This window comes from Haliotis rubra, unplaced genomic scaffold, assembly GCF_003918875.1.
Source record: "Haliotis rubra isolate DU_JTF1 unplaced genomic scaffold, ASM391887v1 Scf1, whole genome shotgun sequence".
Classification (NCBI taxonomy): domain Eukaryota; kingdom Metazoa; phylum Mollusca; class Gastropoda; order Lepetellida; family Haliotidae; genus Haliotis; species Haliotis rubra.
In genome coordinates, this window is record NW_025764891.1 from 2,590,425 (window position 1) to 2,605,621 (window position 15,197).

General features: G+C 40.5%; 1 protein-coding gene across 3 annotated transcripts in view; it reads left to right on the top strand.

Moving 5' to 3' along the window:
* Nucleotides 1-15,197, top strand: part of LOC124268681 — a 120,846-nt gene that overhangs the window by 92,631 nt on the left and 13,018 nt on the right. For all 3 annotated transcript variants that reach the window (XM_046703779.1, XM_046703839.1, XM_046703696.1), the window contains exon 4: nucleotides 13,086-13,214. In XM_046703779.1, the coding sequence (XP_046559735.1) occupies nucleotides 13,086-13,214 (129 nt within the window). The remainder of the gene's footprint in view (nucleotides 1-13,085; nucleotides 13,215-15,197) is intronic.

Here is a 15,197-nt window from a genome sequence, read left to right on the forward strand (position 1 = left end):
ACTGAAGCTGTTGGTGAAGTTGCAAACAGTTTTATGAACACACGTCGGGAAAGGTTTAACCAGTGCACTGAACGTGTTTGTTTATGTTATATAAAGTGTCAAATGACAGGGGATATACAATGCCACTTTCCTATCAAGGATGTTTTTGTATAGCTACAAAAGGAAACAGGAGCGAAGTATTTGTAGTAGCATGCCTAGCCTCAAACAAGCGAGTAGGCCATTACTTGGAAACCTATGCTTCTGTACATATGGTGTATCAGCTCTGGAATGGTCATTAGGTAGTGCAAGGTACTGACTAGGGAGGGTTAACACATGGGGCTCCAATTTGTCGACTACTACGGTGGATCTATTATTGGCGTAACTGCAACTATCTGGTAATGTTTACTTGAGTGTCATCAGATAGCCGAGTAAGTGGGATACGAGAGTGGGATACAAACGGGGGATATGGGAGGGGGATACGGAGGTAGATGCATGGGAAGGCAGCGGTGATGGTGTGCAGCATGTTTGCGTCATCAGCCACATATGTGGCATTTCCTTCTTCCACTGTCCTTCAGTTTCATGGGGAGCAGGAAATAGGTACCGCACTTCCAAGGAACCAACTCACAGGAAGCGGGAATAGGCCTACGAAATGTCGCCAGCAAAAGGTCATCCCGGGTAACTGCCGTTAATTCAGATGGTGTTGTTGATCATGGATGGCAGTTGGTGTTGAAATCCACTGACATTTTACTGGTGAAATAAATTATTCATGTCATGGACACTAAATTTTCAGTAAAATATTCAGTAGTGCTTATTCCTGGTAGAAGGCTTTCTAAGTGACGGCTTCTCGACAGATAAGAAGCAGCATAGCAGTTAATTTTATCATTATAGTTTTATAATTTGATAAATCAATACACTGAGTACTTTATGAGCAAGATATTCTAGTAAAAAGAATTAGATGAAATAATAAGCTGATGGATGTCAGAGGATTCTGGTATTTGTCTAAAAGTATTGATTTCTTCATATATTTCTAAATGTTCCATTATTAATGATGTTTTAGATATCAGGGACATGGTATGCTACATTGTGTCCCCAGCACCACTTGAAAGTGATAAGAACTCAATGTTGTAGTGATTGCTTGAGGGGCGGTGGGGTAGCCCAGCGGTTCAAGTGTTCACTTGTCATGCTGACGATAAGGGTTCGATTCCCCACATGGGTACAATGTGTTAAGTCCATTTCTGGACTGATATTGCTTGAATATTACTAAAAACGGTATACTACACTCGCTCACATGGCTTGTTGTCAGTGTGTAACGTAGCTGTTGTAGTTTGTTGCACCTTGATGGTGTGGATTAAATCTAGTGCTATCAAAACGACTTTGAATAATCCAAACATATTTGGAGGACATGATGCTCATCTGTTTTTGTGCCCAAAACAGTATTCACCAACACATTCATTAATTCGGGAAATCGAGAATGAACTTCTAAATGTCAAAATATGGTGCCACAAATACAAACAGGTGTTCTAGATTGTTACATTGTTGTATGCAAAAGCTGTCAAAGCCTAGACAAGAGTGTAACCAACAGTGGGATGCCATTGGACGTCATGGAGAGAAACTCGTAATGTATGCTGCAGTTGATACATTATCCGGGATGTTGCGTAGTGTGAGGCTATGACGCAGGTAGCATCACTCACGTGAACAAATGGTTCATTTGTCTTGTGATGTATTGGAAATGAAGTGACCGAACTAATCTGTAACCAATCTAATGGAAGTGGCTATTATGCAGACATCCTTCCCAACTCTATTCTGTTGTTTGTTGTTTAATGCTACACTGCAATATCTCAAGCTATATGACAGCAGCTGGTAAATAATCAAGACTGGATTAGTCAAGCCAGTGATCATTATTGTGTGCAAACAAGCCATGCTGTTATGGTAGGACTGTGTTAGCCAAGTCCCCCAGTCTGACACCTGATCAATTTACCTGCTTCTTGTGTCCAGTATAAGTTGTTAAGGAACTGTTCCTACAATGAATCCCCATGAGGGTGAGAGAGAGAGTTTAGTTTTACGCTGCTTTTAGCAATATTCCAACAATATCACAGCAGGGTACACCAGAAATGGGCCTCACACATTGTAATCATGTGGGGGATCGAACCCGGATCTTTGGTGTGACAAACGATAATGGTTAGAGCATTTAGTCATCATGCAGTTCTGGTTTGATGTGTGAAGATCATCATAAGCGTCTCCAACGGTGATACTGATTGAACAGTGCTCTCATCACTTGTTCAATTAGAGAAAATATGTTACGTCCTTACAATTTCACAATTTTTGTACGTGTTAAAACAGTGTTCACGAATAGTGTTTCAAAGTAACAGGACATTGGGTCCTGTAAGTTTCAGATGTCTGTCTGACCCATTGAAAATTCACAAGACCCATAGAATAAAATTAAACACACATTTCAGATTAAAAAATTTCTTATAATTGGCATTTAAAATTACTTACAAACATAAGATTTATAAACAGCAAACAAGTATCACATGTGACATGTGACATATAACAACTTCAGTCAAAGTCATCGTGAAACATACCGTCAGACACTGGGGTTGTAGATTTCTATCGGACTATCGGAATCTGCCAGATTTGTGAGAGGGTCAGACACTATTCGTGAACACTGGTTAAAACTGTAAAAGGTTATTTAGATGTAGTGGCAAGACGTGTTAAGAGGGATGGTTGGGTAGCCTAGTGTTTTAAAGTATTTGCTTGTCACGCTGAAGACCTGGGTTTGATTCCCCACATGGGTACAATGTGTGAAGCCCATTTCTGGTGTCCCCATCATGATATTGCAGGAATATTGCTAAAAGCGTTGTAAAACTAAACTCACTAAGTGTAAAATACACTGACAGTTGTCTGCTAGTGAAAGGTCATAAAATCAAGAATTTGAATAATTATTGATCTGCGAGTGGTCATAAGTCATAATGCAGAAATGTTTAATCAACCCCTTTTTATATTAACCAACCCCTTACCATGTGTTAACTTCAATCCAGATCAGCCCTGTCCTTCCTACCCCTCCCATTCAGGCAGTACAGCTTGTTATTACCAGCAGTGTTGACCTTGACTGGTGATGCAGGGTGACTGACCCACATCCTATTGATTCCTGCCAATTCCGCAGAACCAGGCCCCTAATTACTAAGGCAGTCGTCTGAGTTGACACATGCCACGCTGTTGCGCTTGTCACTGCCATCACTACTGTTGCTGCAGCTAGAAGCACAGATAAATTGATGTGTCTGTATTAGAAGCTTAGGATTTGGTTAAAAAAGGTCATTTGATCTTTTCTTTGCTTTCATAAAGAGGTTCAGGATCCTTATTTGTAGTATTTAGGTTTCATTACAAGGGTATGGTATTTTGATGCATGGGTGTGAAATTGAAAAAAGTTAACTTTTTTGAAGAAACATGTCTGCCTGCACAGGTGGAAATCAAAGCTTTGCACCTGTCATAGAAAATAACTGGTAGTTGAGTAGTTTGTGCTTTAGTTGACGTCAAATGGTCTGTGCCCTTCTCAGGGATGATATAAGAAAATTGTTCATGGTTCCTTGGAGTCAATGATCACTGAGGTTGATGCAGTAGTGTTAAACAATAATACCAGACTCATCTGCTCACACCAGATAACTGGAATCGACTTCAGATTTTTCCCTTCATATATTTCAGAAATTTATGCATTTTCATTTGCATTGTCGCTTATTGCTCTCTTCTTTCCTCTCCCCCCAACCCCCATTTGTAGTGTGTTGATGCAAGCAGGTTTGTTTACGAGCACAGAGTGAATCAAGGCCTCTGACGCAAGTGTTTATGCTCGACAGCAAGTTTCCATAGTGGGAAGTAGGTCATGCAGCCATTACTACCTGAGAGACTTGATGGGGTGATTGTACTATAAACCGATTGCGTGGGATTTAGTAGTCACGACACACCTTCCAAGAACAGCATTTCCTCGCCCTGCTTCGCGCATCACTACCCCAACTCAATAACAGGTTTTTTCTCTGCCTATTCATGTATGCAGTCCTGGACCTAGACAAGAGAACCAGTGGAACAGGTTTCGATTGACCGACCACTGTATTTCCTTGTATTGAGCTAGGTCAGAGGATTAGGGACTGACCTCAGTGTAGATAGCAGCCTGGGGCTGATAGGAGGCACCGGTTGATAGCTCTCTCTGTCAGAGATAACAGTGTGAAAGCCAGCTAGGTCAGGTGATTGGATTGATACATGCTTCTGTGTGTGTGTGTGTGTGTGCACAAGTTGCTCCTAGTCAGCCAGCTCAGCAAGCTCTTCTCATCTGAACACTGCTGTCCTCAGCAGCTCATTCACAGCTGAACCCCTCCACATCTCCGCCACTACACATCTACAGTACACAGGGTTAGACTGCAGCCAGCTAAATACAGCCCTATGCAGACCCAGATTAGCATCACAAGTGCGTGCCGCCAGGCCACCACTAGTCACATGACCGGCTGTACGACACTCGGCAAATAGAACACAGGCAGTATTGAGGCTGTACTTCCTCCAACGCTGAAAGGGTGCACACATATTTGAGTGCCTTGCCCCACTTCCGATCTAGTGCGGAGAGAAGCGGTGTGCTGTGACGCTGCCAGCCAGCCAGTCAGGACAGTGAGAGGCTCTCTCACTCAGTCTTCTAGGACAGATAGACAGCCGAGTCTGCCTAGTACACACACGGAGATAAGCCACATGCTGACATGGTCGGTATCTGGTAGCTCAGTGTAACTGGACATACAGAGGTTCAGGGAGTGGTGGACATTACTGTGTTTTACATTAGTGAGTGACTGGATTACCCTACTACACGACCACCAAAATGCTCAAGTTATCCATTCCACCTGTTGATCCTTCATGTCATGATAGACTTGGTCTACACGGCACGACAGCTTTCTCCCCGTTTTCCATGCACATCATGGACCCTGTGTTAGACCTTTCCATGAGGAAATCTCGTCACGATTCCTCGGATGAGGTGTCCAGCCAGGACAGTGACCAGGACCGTATGAGTGAGCAAGGGGTTCTGGGACAGTACCCCACGGGAGGAACTTACAAGAAACATCTTCTCAAACGTTACTGTAAGTCATGTTTGTTCTCACTACGGTCATTAATTTATGTCCATGTTTACTGTGACGACTCATGTTCAAGTTCAACAGAATCTGGTTCTTGGGTGTGATACTTTTCTGATTGTTACTGTCATATTGTTTATTTTTTAAAATATTAATTTTATTTATTTATGTGATTTTCTGCCCAGTTTGATTTTTTTTTAAACCTTGGGATAAGTAATTAAATGCTGTTTCAGAGTATGATATCCTGGGATTCTCAAATTGATGGTTACAACTTATTTAATGTTTCTTATATATTAGTCCTGTAGTTTGTCTCCAAAGATGTGACACATTGGAAGAAATGTCTGTTATAAGATGTAAGAATTTACATTGTATGTAAATAGAAGGTGATATAGATGTATAAACAGTAGGTAAAGAATCAATGCTGGTATCTTGCAACAAGACGAGTCCTGACTCAATTTATTGATTGCGGTATTGTCAGCTGGCTGCACTCACTTCATGTTTGCTTAGTTTCTTCTTAGTCACATTACACACACACACTTTATCACAATCCTTTCTGCTGAATTGTCCAACTCCAATTGACAGTGTGGGAGTAAATTCAGGCAGATACACTTAAGGGTTTCATAAGTTGAATCAGACTGCTGATTCTGCTACTGTGGACTTTGGACATGTGATTTGACATGTTGTCACATTTATGTTAAAACATTTTATATTTGAAAGAGTCGATCACTCGTCTTTCTCTTCCCACCTGTTGCTGTGTCCGAGGACACACAGACACAGCTCAACAGCCTGGCTGGGCAACTTGAGAAGCCTGCTTAGCCGTGGCAGACCCATATTGCCATGTCCTATGTTTCCTGTAAATCTAGATCACCCACTTTACCTCCCTGCAACGTTGGAGGGGAGGTGTTAGGGGGACAGGAGTTGTGTTGGGGTTATGGTGGTGAAGGGCAGACCGAGGTGAGGGTTGAAGAGGAGGTTGTGGTTGTTCTCAGGGGTAGAGGTAGGGCTGGGATTTGAGGAGGGGATGGTGGCAGAGATGAAGGGTGGAGGGTTAGCAGGGTGAGGTGAGAACTTGAGGGGTAGGGATAGTCCTTGGTAGAGGGTATTGCCAGGGAGGGTAGAGTTATGAAGTGTTTGGTAGTAGGATGTTGTAGATCCATGAGTGGGTAGATCCTGTTCAGGGAAAGGGGAACACTGAAAGGGTAGATTAGGGAGGGGATAGATCAAGGTGCTTGGTGTAAGGGTGTTACTGGAAAGAGTGTGGGGGAAGGTGTGTGTATTCATAGTGAATAGTTTAAGAGTTGTGTTCGACATGTTCTGATCATGTCAGTGTGTTTGGGTTATCAGTTTCATCAGACACATGGTATCATTTCCACTTCATTTGAGCTGGAAAGAATGTTGAATTGGAAGTGTGGAAGTAATATCAGTTTGTGTCACCTTACAAGACTTATTGATGTTAGAAGTGAATGACAAGTGTCCTATTTGTGTACCATTAATAAAAATTGTCTCAGTTAGTGTGCAACAAGATCCAATAAGCCTCCTATTTCAGCTGGGAATCTTCTCGAGTCAAATCGCTAATCGTTTGTTTGATGAGGTCGTGAAGGTAATCCGAGGAACTTTGAAATAAGTTTCCATTGACACATTTTGAGATAATGGCTTGAGGGGATTTTTTTTTCAGTTTACAAAAATATAGCATCTAGGTAAATATGCATGAGTTGGGGTAGATACAGGAGGGATGGGGGACGTGTGATTACAGGAAGAGAGGGTCACTCAGCAGTCAGGTAAGGTTTGTTTGCTTGCTGAGTAAATACAGCCTCCAGTTTAACAGCTACCCTGAATATCATTAGCAGGCGGAAATAATTCTTGAGTGGTGTTAATATACTTCCTTGTGTCCCTGGTTAATGTGAGCAGTGTAGCCTGCCTGTGTAGGCCTCGGTAGCAGGACACTGCAAGGTGCGACTTGGTGATACAGGCCAGCACACGCCTCAAAAACAGGTGCTTGTTCCCTGCTCCATAAAGTACGCTTCAGTTGGGCCTCGTGTAGATTCATGAGCTGATATTCCACCTATCCTCAGCATGATTTTAGTTGTGTAAACTGTACGAGTATGTTGTTTAGGTGTGTCTGTATTTCAATATCATTAAGGTGTGTCTATATTTCAGTATCATTGAGGTGGTTTTTCAGTGTGAGATGGTATGTTTTCCTGCTTACAAAACCATGCTTTCAGTTTATGAGTAACAAGATGTCAAGTTTGACAGGCCTTCAATCAGGTTAGACCACTTGTCAGTCATTTGATGGAAACGTTTGATGGCGGTGATAGTTTCTTGACAACCTTTCTCCTTGATTGAGATGTTCGATAGAGTGTTGCGGCTTCCTGACAATTGTCCCTGACCTGAGGCTGAATGTCCTTAAAAGAAAGGATAGCATTCCTCCATCACCTCAGGCTCCTCATTAAATATGTCCTCAAGTTATCCTTCACTTGTAGCTGTTATGTCATTTCCTGTTCCCTCTTGTCCTTAGCCATCCCAGCAGGTTGCTCAATCACGTGTGACCATTATATGAGCTCTGTTTCAATGACAGATTGCCCTTGAATGTGTGACAACAATTGTTGTACAACCCAACCGCGTGTAACCAGTGCTCCATCACAATGTCGGCTAGGATTTATGGCAATTGTTGAACAATACTTGCTGGATTAACACCACAGGATGTTAAGGCTGTGTGATGTCCTGATCATTGAGATTGACTCAGTGTTTGAGATTTATACAGAAACAAAGAATTGAATGGGTTATTTTCTGCATAGTGTTGTTTGTTCATTTTTATATAGAATAAGACATATATGATAATTGTTACATGTGACTGGAGAAATCGATGTTTTAATACACTTGTAAATTACATTTGTTCTTTGTATCTGAAAAAAAAGCGAGAAACCAACATATCTCATCCAGTGTTCATTACAAGTTGAAGAATCTTTTTGGCAAATTAAACATAGGGGTGACCAGGATATATATGAGAAGAATAAAACTTTACAATAAATCCTTGCTGATGACATTCTTTATATGTGTTCACTTGTGCAAGGACATTTTTGTTTGCTTCTAATCTGTTAATGTTTTAGTGTCTAAGATGGTGATCACTATGTGTGACCAGTCTGATGGTCTGTCATGGATTGTATCCTAGCTACCAGTGGTTTATGTGCCCAGACTTGACCATATACAGACAAAGGGCGATGGGGTAGTCTAGTGGTTAAGGCCTTCTCTCATCATGCTGAAGACCCGGGTTCGATTCCCCACATGGGTACAATGTGTGAAGCCCATTTCTGGTGTCCCCCGCCGTGATATTGCTGGAATATTGCTAAAAGCGGCACAAAACTAAATTCAATCAATCAATCAATCAATCAATATATATATACAGACAACTGTGACATTGCTGGAATATTCCTGATTGTAGAGTAGGGACTTTCACTAACTAACTATCTTATATAAACATGAAACGTTTATCAATAACTTTTTCATTGTTTGTAGTGATGTTTCAGTGTTCTTGTCCTTTTCTGAGTTTTAATGATGTAATGAGACAAAGTGAAACCCAAATACCTCTTATTTGATATTTTAAGCCCTTTAGCCTTTAGCTTCTGTTGTAAGAAGATAACACACTCTCTTCCTTCCGTATGTACTCCCATGGTACAGGACCAGCTGAATCTGCCACTTGTAAAAACACATGAGTAGTACTTGTAGTTCCTCAACAAGTGTTACTCCGGAGCAGTCAATCTGTTTCCTCCTGTACCAGTTGCTGGTTGTCCTGGTTGTCGAGATGGTGATAGTGATGGAGAGGACGAACCCCAAGTAGTCCATGGGCTGGTATCGGCCAGTCCACAAGGAAGTAGCAGAATTACTTGTCACTGTTAACTAGTTGGTAGACCTGGGACATATAGCTCCACGTCTTATTTCCTCATTTATTGAAGGTCACTGTGACTTGGGTAAGATCTCAAGGCTGCAGGATGTGGTATAATTGGATCTCGTTTCCTTGTTGTCTAATTGGTTTGGTAAGACTTGTTCGTAATGTATGTTTGAAAGTATTATGTTGCTAGCATCAGGAAATATGGATGTTATTACTGTTAGTTTTTGTAAACGAAAGTGCAAAAGAAGAAAGAAAAATTAATAAATAGATATTGTAGATGTACCGTGGGCCATTTGTTGAAACACGATGAAAAGCAAAACAAATTATATACAGAGGAAGTATGGATAGATGATGACTGGATTAATGAGAAATATGGATGCTGTACTTTTTTATGTGAAATAGATCAGATCAGATATATTGGTTGACATTTTTGAAAATATGGATGCAATGTATCTCATTGTTGCTTTTTGTTTATTTGGTAAAGTTTTGAATAGTTGGTTACTCTTTTTGCTGTCAGTAAACTATTGTTTCTTATTGAACAGAAGGTTGGGAAAATGTCGAAATCGTTATTATCGTTCATCAAGAGCGTTTGACAAAGAGACACAGCAGTTTTGTTTGCGGTTCAGACTGAAGTTGGGTGCAGTATTCTGCTACGTCATGGATGTTTGTAGAGGCAGAGTGTAGGACGGAGCCGCTGATGACGGCAGTCTCCTGAGCCCAGTGCGACGAGCACTGTGACAACCTTCAACATTTACTCTTAGCTACTTCCCGATAGTTTCTCAAACAATGGACCTGAGCAGCATCTTAAGTGAGTTGACGTTGATTCCGGCGGCTTGTGTCTGTAGAACGACTGCACCACGTGGGGAGCACTGAGGAGGTTACCGAGTTCAGTTTGTTTACGCCATTGCCGTCAGATCCTTCGTACTTGCTTGCGTCAGGTGCTTTCTTACAAACTGCCTCAAAGAGATTCTGAGAAGGGATGTTGTTGCTAAAAATAGCTGGTTTCAGTGATCATCTGGACTGAGACTTTCCCTGGGTTCAGCTTGTGGCCTGATGACAGAGTTGCCGGTTTCCACTTTGGAAGTTGTTGTTCACAGTATCAGTTGCAAATTTTTTTATTATTTTTTTTAAATGCCAGTAAGATTTGTTTGTAACAGTAACTAACGGAAGTCATTAACAAAAGAAGACTGTAGTGTTTGAGAATCATGGTTGCTATGACAGCAGGTGTGCCATAAATATGAGCAGAAATACATTATATTTTTTTCTATTTTACAAAAATGAGAAAATTTTCTACTTTTATTTGTACGTAAGAAACCCATTAATGCTTGTTTTCATGAAACAAAGTTCAAACTTATCTTTCTCTTCTTATCTTAATTAGAGATTATGTATTTATTCCTTAATTCTCCCCTCTGGCCCTCCCTCCACCATGACCAAAGTTTTCAGTTGTAATATATATATAAATGTATATATATCAAAGGTTTTTTTATGTTAAGGTCTACACATGTCAGCTTTATACATGTGCAGCTTCTACACTAAACTTTCAAAGGCTTTGTGAAATATAGATAGGTAGTCTTTTCACTTCCCCTTTATCTTACTTATCAAGCCACAAGTGGAAATATATTCCAGTCTTTATCAGTAACTTCCACCAGACTGTCATCTACACAGTTTCCCTATTATGCGTTGCAACGTACCATGCTTAGTCATAAGCCATTATCTCTAGATTTGAGTGTGACCTACTTCTCTTGATGACCAAGGTACAAACTTATGGCTCTAAGGGACTTGACTATTTAGGCTATCTGCAGCTTGTTTGTCCAGGGCTGGATGTACATATATATAGGGTAAAGATAGTGGAAGTTTGGATAAGTGTTGGGCGGGCTCAGTCTACCCTTAGAGGGATTGTGTAGGCTTTCCGCGAGGAAGAGGAAATAGTTGTTCCTCGTATGACTTTCCTGCCTGGTAACGTGCAAGTTGCAACCTGTGCCTATGGAGATTATCTACCTGTCTGGGCAGATGGCCAAGTTCTGGATCCTGTGATATGACTTTGTGGTGACCTAAGATTGCACAGTCACACTCCCGACTTAGCTGACACCAATATTCCATATTATATATGGTTATATCAGCAATAGATCAAGTGTACACAGTCCACTACTGTTTGTGTTGAGTGTTAAGTTTCGTTGTGGTTTGTTCCTGTAAAGTCCAAAAATAGCCAGGTCGAGTCTAGATGAAATAAATTACTCAGTAACATGTATTTCCTTTTTTTTTAATTTTTTTTTCGTGTTCAGTTAGGAAAGTTAATGTCAGGTGACGACTGTCTATGGCGGAGAATATTTCTCATCTCGATATTTAGTATCGTCACACAAGTCATGTTTTGTAGAAGAAAATAATCATCATGTAAACAACATCATAATAAGTATTTCAATGATTTTGTTATACTTTGTTTGGAACAAATCAGAAAAATGCCTTGTTGCAGTACACACCCCACAAACAGATTCATTCAGAATTTTGTAGAGATAGCAAGTATTGTCCAAGTCATATTTTGTAGAAGTATCATGTGAATGTTTAGTACATTTGTCTTTAACAACTAGGGTAATTATTGCCTGGCTGCCCCATTTGTGTCAGCTGCAGTATATTTCCCCCCATGCTTTAAAAGTACGTTTTAGGTCATTGCCATGGATGGATATAGCTCCTTGGCTCCTTGAACAGAGTATTGATTATCTTCAGCCTCTAAGATCCACCAGATCGTTACATACATAGTAGCTACAATGCCGCCATATGTCAGATATAGCTCACATGAAAGCTGTATATCCCAACCGGGATATAACAGTTGGGAAGCATCTGTGCATGACAGTGTATCTCGTACGGCCTAGAGACATGTGTTCATGACGTCATGTCACACGTTGCTAGGATAGATATTAGATTGTAGATATCAGAAACGGAATATGTAACACGCAACCTTGACCTTTTCATTACTGGTCTGATCAATATGGTACAATGGAAGGCTACCGTTCTAATTGATGTCAGGATCGTGGAAGCGATGGCTGATGTTGGCTAAATGTGTGGCAATCATGCAGATCTGTGATTGTTATGGGGAGACATGGGAATAGTGAAGTGTCAGCCTGACGTTTAATGAGTTCCAGTAACAAAGCTGTCTTGACAACAGCACATACCCTTTCTAGAAACATTTTTATCTCATCAATGTTCACATTGTCTATGAAGATGTAATTTCTGAAATATCACAACTAGTTTTAATTTTACTTCTTTTCAAAGCATCACATGTTACTTTTTGGTACCAAAATGTCTCTGTTAGTTAAAGTTAAAACCATTCTTTTCTATGGTATTACTGTGCCATGGTATGACAGATTAACTGTAGTAAAATGTAGGAATTGGATAATCTTTAATCTTAGTGAGTGAGTTCAAAATTTACGTCACATCGGCATTTTTTCAGCGACGAGACCAAGTTTGCACACATACACGCCTTCTTTAATCTTAGAAAGGTATAGGATATATTGATTATAGCATTAGGAATTAAAGAATAGTGCTCTGGATTGAAATATTTCTGAAGTCCACATCCCAAGGATGACAGTGTTAAGGAAATGAAACTTCCTTGATTGTGTGTATGGTGTTGCTGACGATGTCCGTGCCATTGCAGTGTCCTACCACACAAGATACAGTTGTCATGCTATAGCTACATAGACTCACACTGTTTTACACTGATCTAGATTTCAGATACATTTTGTTGATGTCATGAAATTTCAGTTAGGGAAGATAGCTTTCTATTACGACAGACAACAAAACATCACAAGACATACACAATAATCTCCCATAGAATGAAATGGGATGATTCGTTCCAAGGGCAATGTGAACCACTGATTGCTGTACAGATAGGAATGGTAGAGCACTAATACTGCCCTGGATGAATGTTGTACCTAGTGACTAGGTTTGATTAAGAATATGCGCCACTTCCTGGAATAAGCTTGAAGTGCTTGTAAGAAGTGTCAAGAATATGATTACCCAAGATTCCCTTTGCAGTCGTTCCTGATTTGCGCTCTGATGCCTGAGTTTAGTGTATTTAGTGCTATTTGAATTGTGTTTCAGTATTTGTAACACTTGTTCTTGTATTCCAGTGGATGCTTGTGAACAGCAACAGAAGAATGGCCGCCAAGTGGCAGCAGAGGCATTGCTTAGCATGGATTCCCCAACTAACAGCATGGAGAGCAAGACCTTTCTCCATGGGATCCTGCACGATCAGCAACGTAAGTAGTCCACTATCACATCCCCCTGTCAATCAGTCTTAACTGTCATGTTCACGTCAGCTACTTTCACACCATGTGAACATCACAATACCTCCTTGCAGTCTATTGTCACATCCTTCTACACCACAGCAACATCCACACCATTTGGCCATGACATCCCAGACAGCACACGACCATGTTCATGACACCACGTTAACATGATAATGGGGCAGCTTAGTGGTTAAAGCGTTCGCTAGTCAAGCCGAAGACTTGGATTTGATTCCCCGCATGGATGCAGTATGTGAATCCCATTTCTGGTGCCCCTCGCTTTAATGATGTCCCTAGCAGTGATATTGCTGTAATATTGCTAAAAGGGGCTTTAAAGTATACTCACTCACTCACTCTACATCATGGTTCTTGCTGCAGTGCATTTGGCTTCCAGTGGTTCCCTGGCCTTAGATCAGAACCTAGCCTCTGTGCAGGCACCTTGTTCCAGACTGTATTGGAAAGAATTCTCCAGGTGCTGATACACAGGACACAGTATAGAAGACAAAGTTATTGCAACAAAGGGAGCAGTCCTTTCCATGAGACAGTCTCGCTATTCACATAAAAGTTGCAACATCACTGTTGATGTAAGACATTTGGAACCGAATCTGTGGCCTGTTGCTACCAGACCTCTACCTCTTGCAGGGGCGGTGGGGTAGTCTAGTGGTTAAAGCGTTGACTCGTCACGCCGAAGACCCGGGTTCGAATCCCCACATAGGTACAATGAGTGAAGCCCATTTCTGGTGTCCCCTGCCATGATATTGCTGGAATATTGCTAAAAGCGGCGTAAAACCAAACTCAGTCAGTCAGTCTACCTCTTGCAGTAACAGATACTGACCTTGTGACTGTCACAATACTGACTCCAAAGGAACACTGAAATTGTTGTGATTTTCTGTTCTTCAAATTTAATACAAAAAGCCCTAAAGAGTTAGGATTTGTTTTTGTTGCTGTGGTTTGGATGACACCAGGTGTTCACAAAAGGATTATAAATAAAAGCAACGAAAATAATTTTCTTAGTCATAGTATACCTCAACTAAAAAGCTCAGTACATTGTATAATTCTGACTTTTATCATTAATATGTGTTTTCTGAATAACCACCAAACAGTGCTGACACCAGGTGTTCATGAAAAGTATTGAAATTGTATTTTCCTTATCACTGTTTATAGGGATAGTTGTCATGAGGTTAAGTTTATCAGTTTGGGCTTGATTTGAGGTTTCATTTGATGTTTGACAGTCATGTTGCTCACACATGAAAATAGTCCTTGATTTGCAACTATGGTATCAAAGACCTCAAGATTGGTTGCCAGATGTTTTGTTTTAAATGTAAAAAACCTATATGTTCTGCAAGCCTTGTTTTTTTTTCGGATTAGATTGAGAATCAGTGTAACATGTACTTTAACATAACCTTAATGCCAAGCACAAAAATACCGGGTCAAGAATGTATACAGGTCGGCATAACAGTCAGTTTTAGATAACCGCTATATTTAGAACTGGAAATATAATTCTAGTTTCGTTTTTCTTTTCAACTGGTTCTGTTTTTGAAAGGCTTTCCTAAATATCCTACCTTATTCACATATGAATTCAAGCTACATTCAGGTTCAGGGTGGCGTGAAAAGCAGGCTTTCAATACCAGTTGGAAAGTATAGAAACATTTTGCGAGCACAAAGGCTTGCAGTCTGCATTCATACACTTTATGATCATGATGATACAGCTCTTTCCGCCCCAGTGGGGAATAAAGCTACATAACATGATAGCGGTCTGCATTGACAGTTAACCAGTAGTCTTATTGAGAAGTGTAAAAATAGATGAATCTATCATGTGATGCACCATGTGTTTTGCTCATTTTGAATTTTAGTTGAGAAATAGTTGAAATTAATAATTATATACTTCTGTCATACACTCACCAAACAAATATTTGTAAGAGCCTAATCCTGATGAAATGTACCTATGTTAATGCA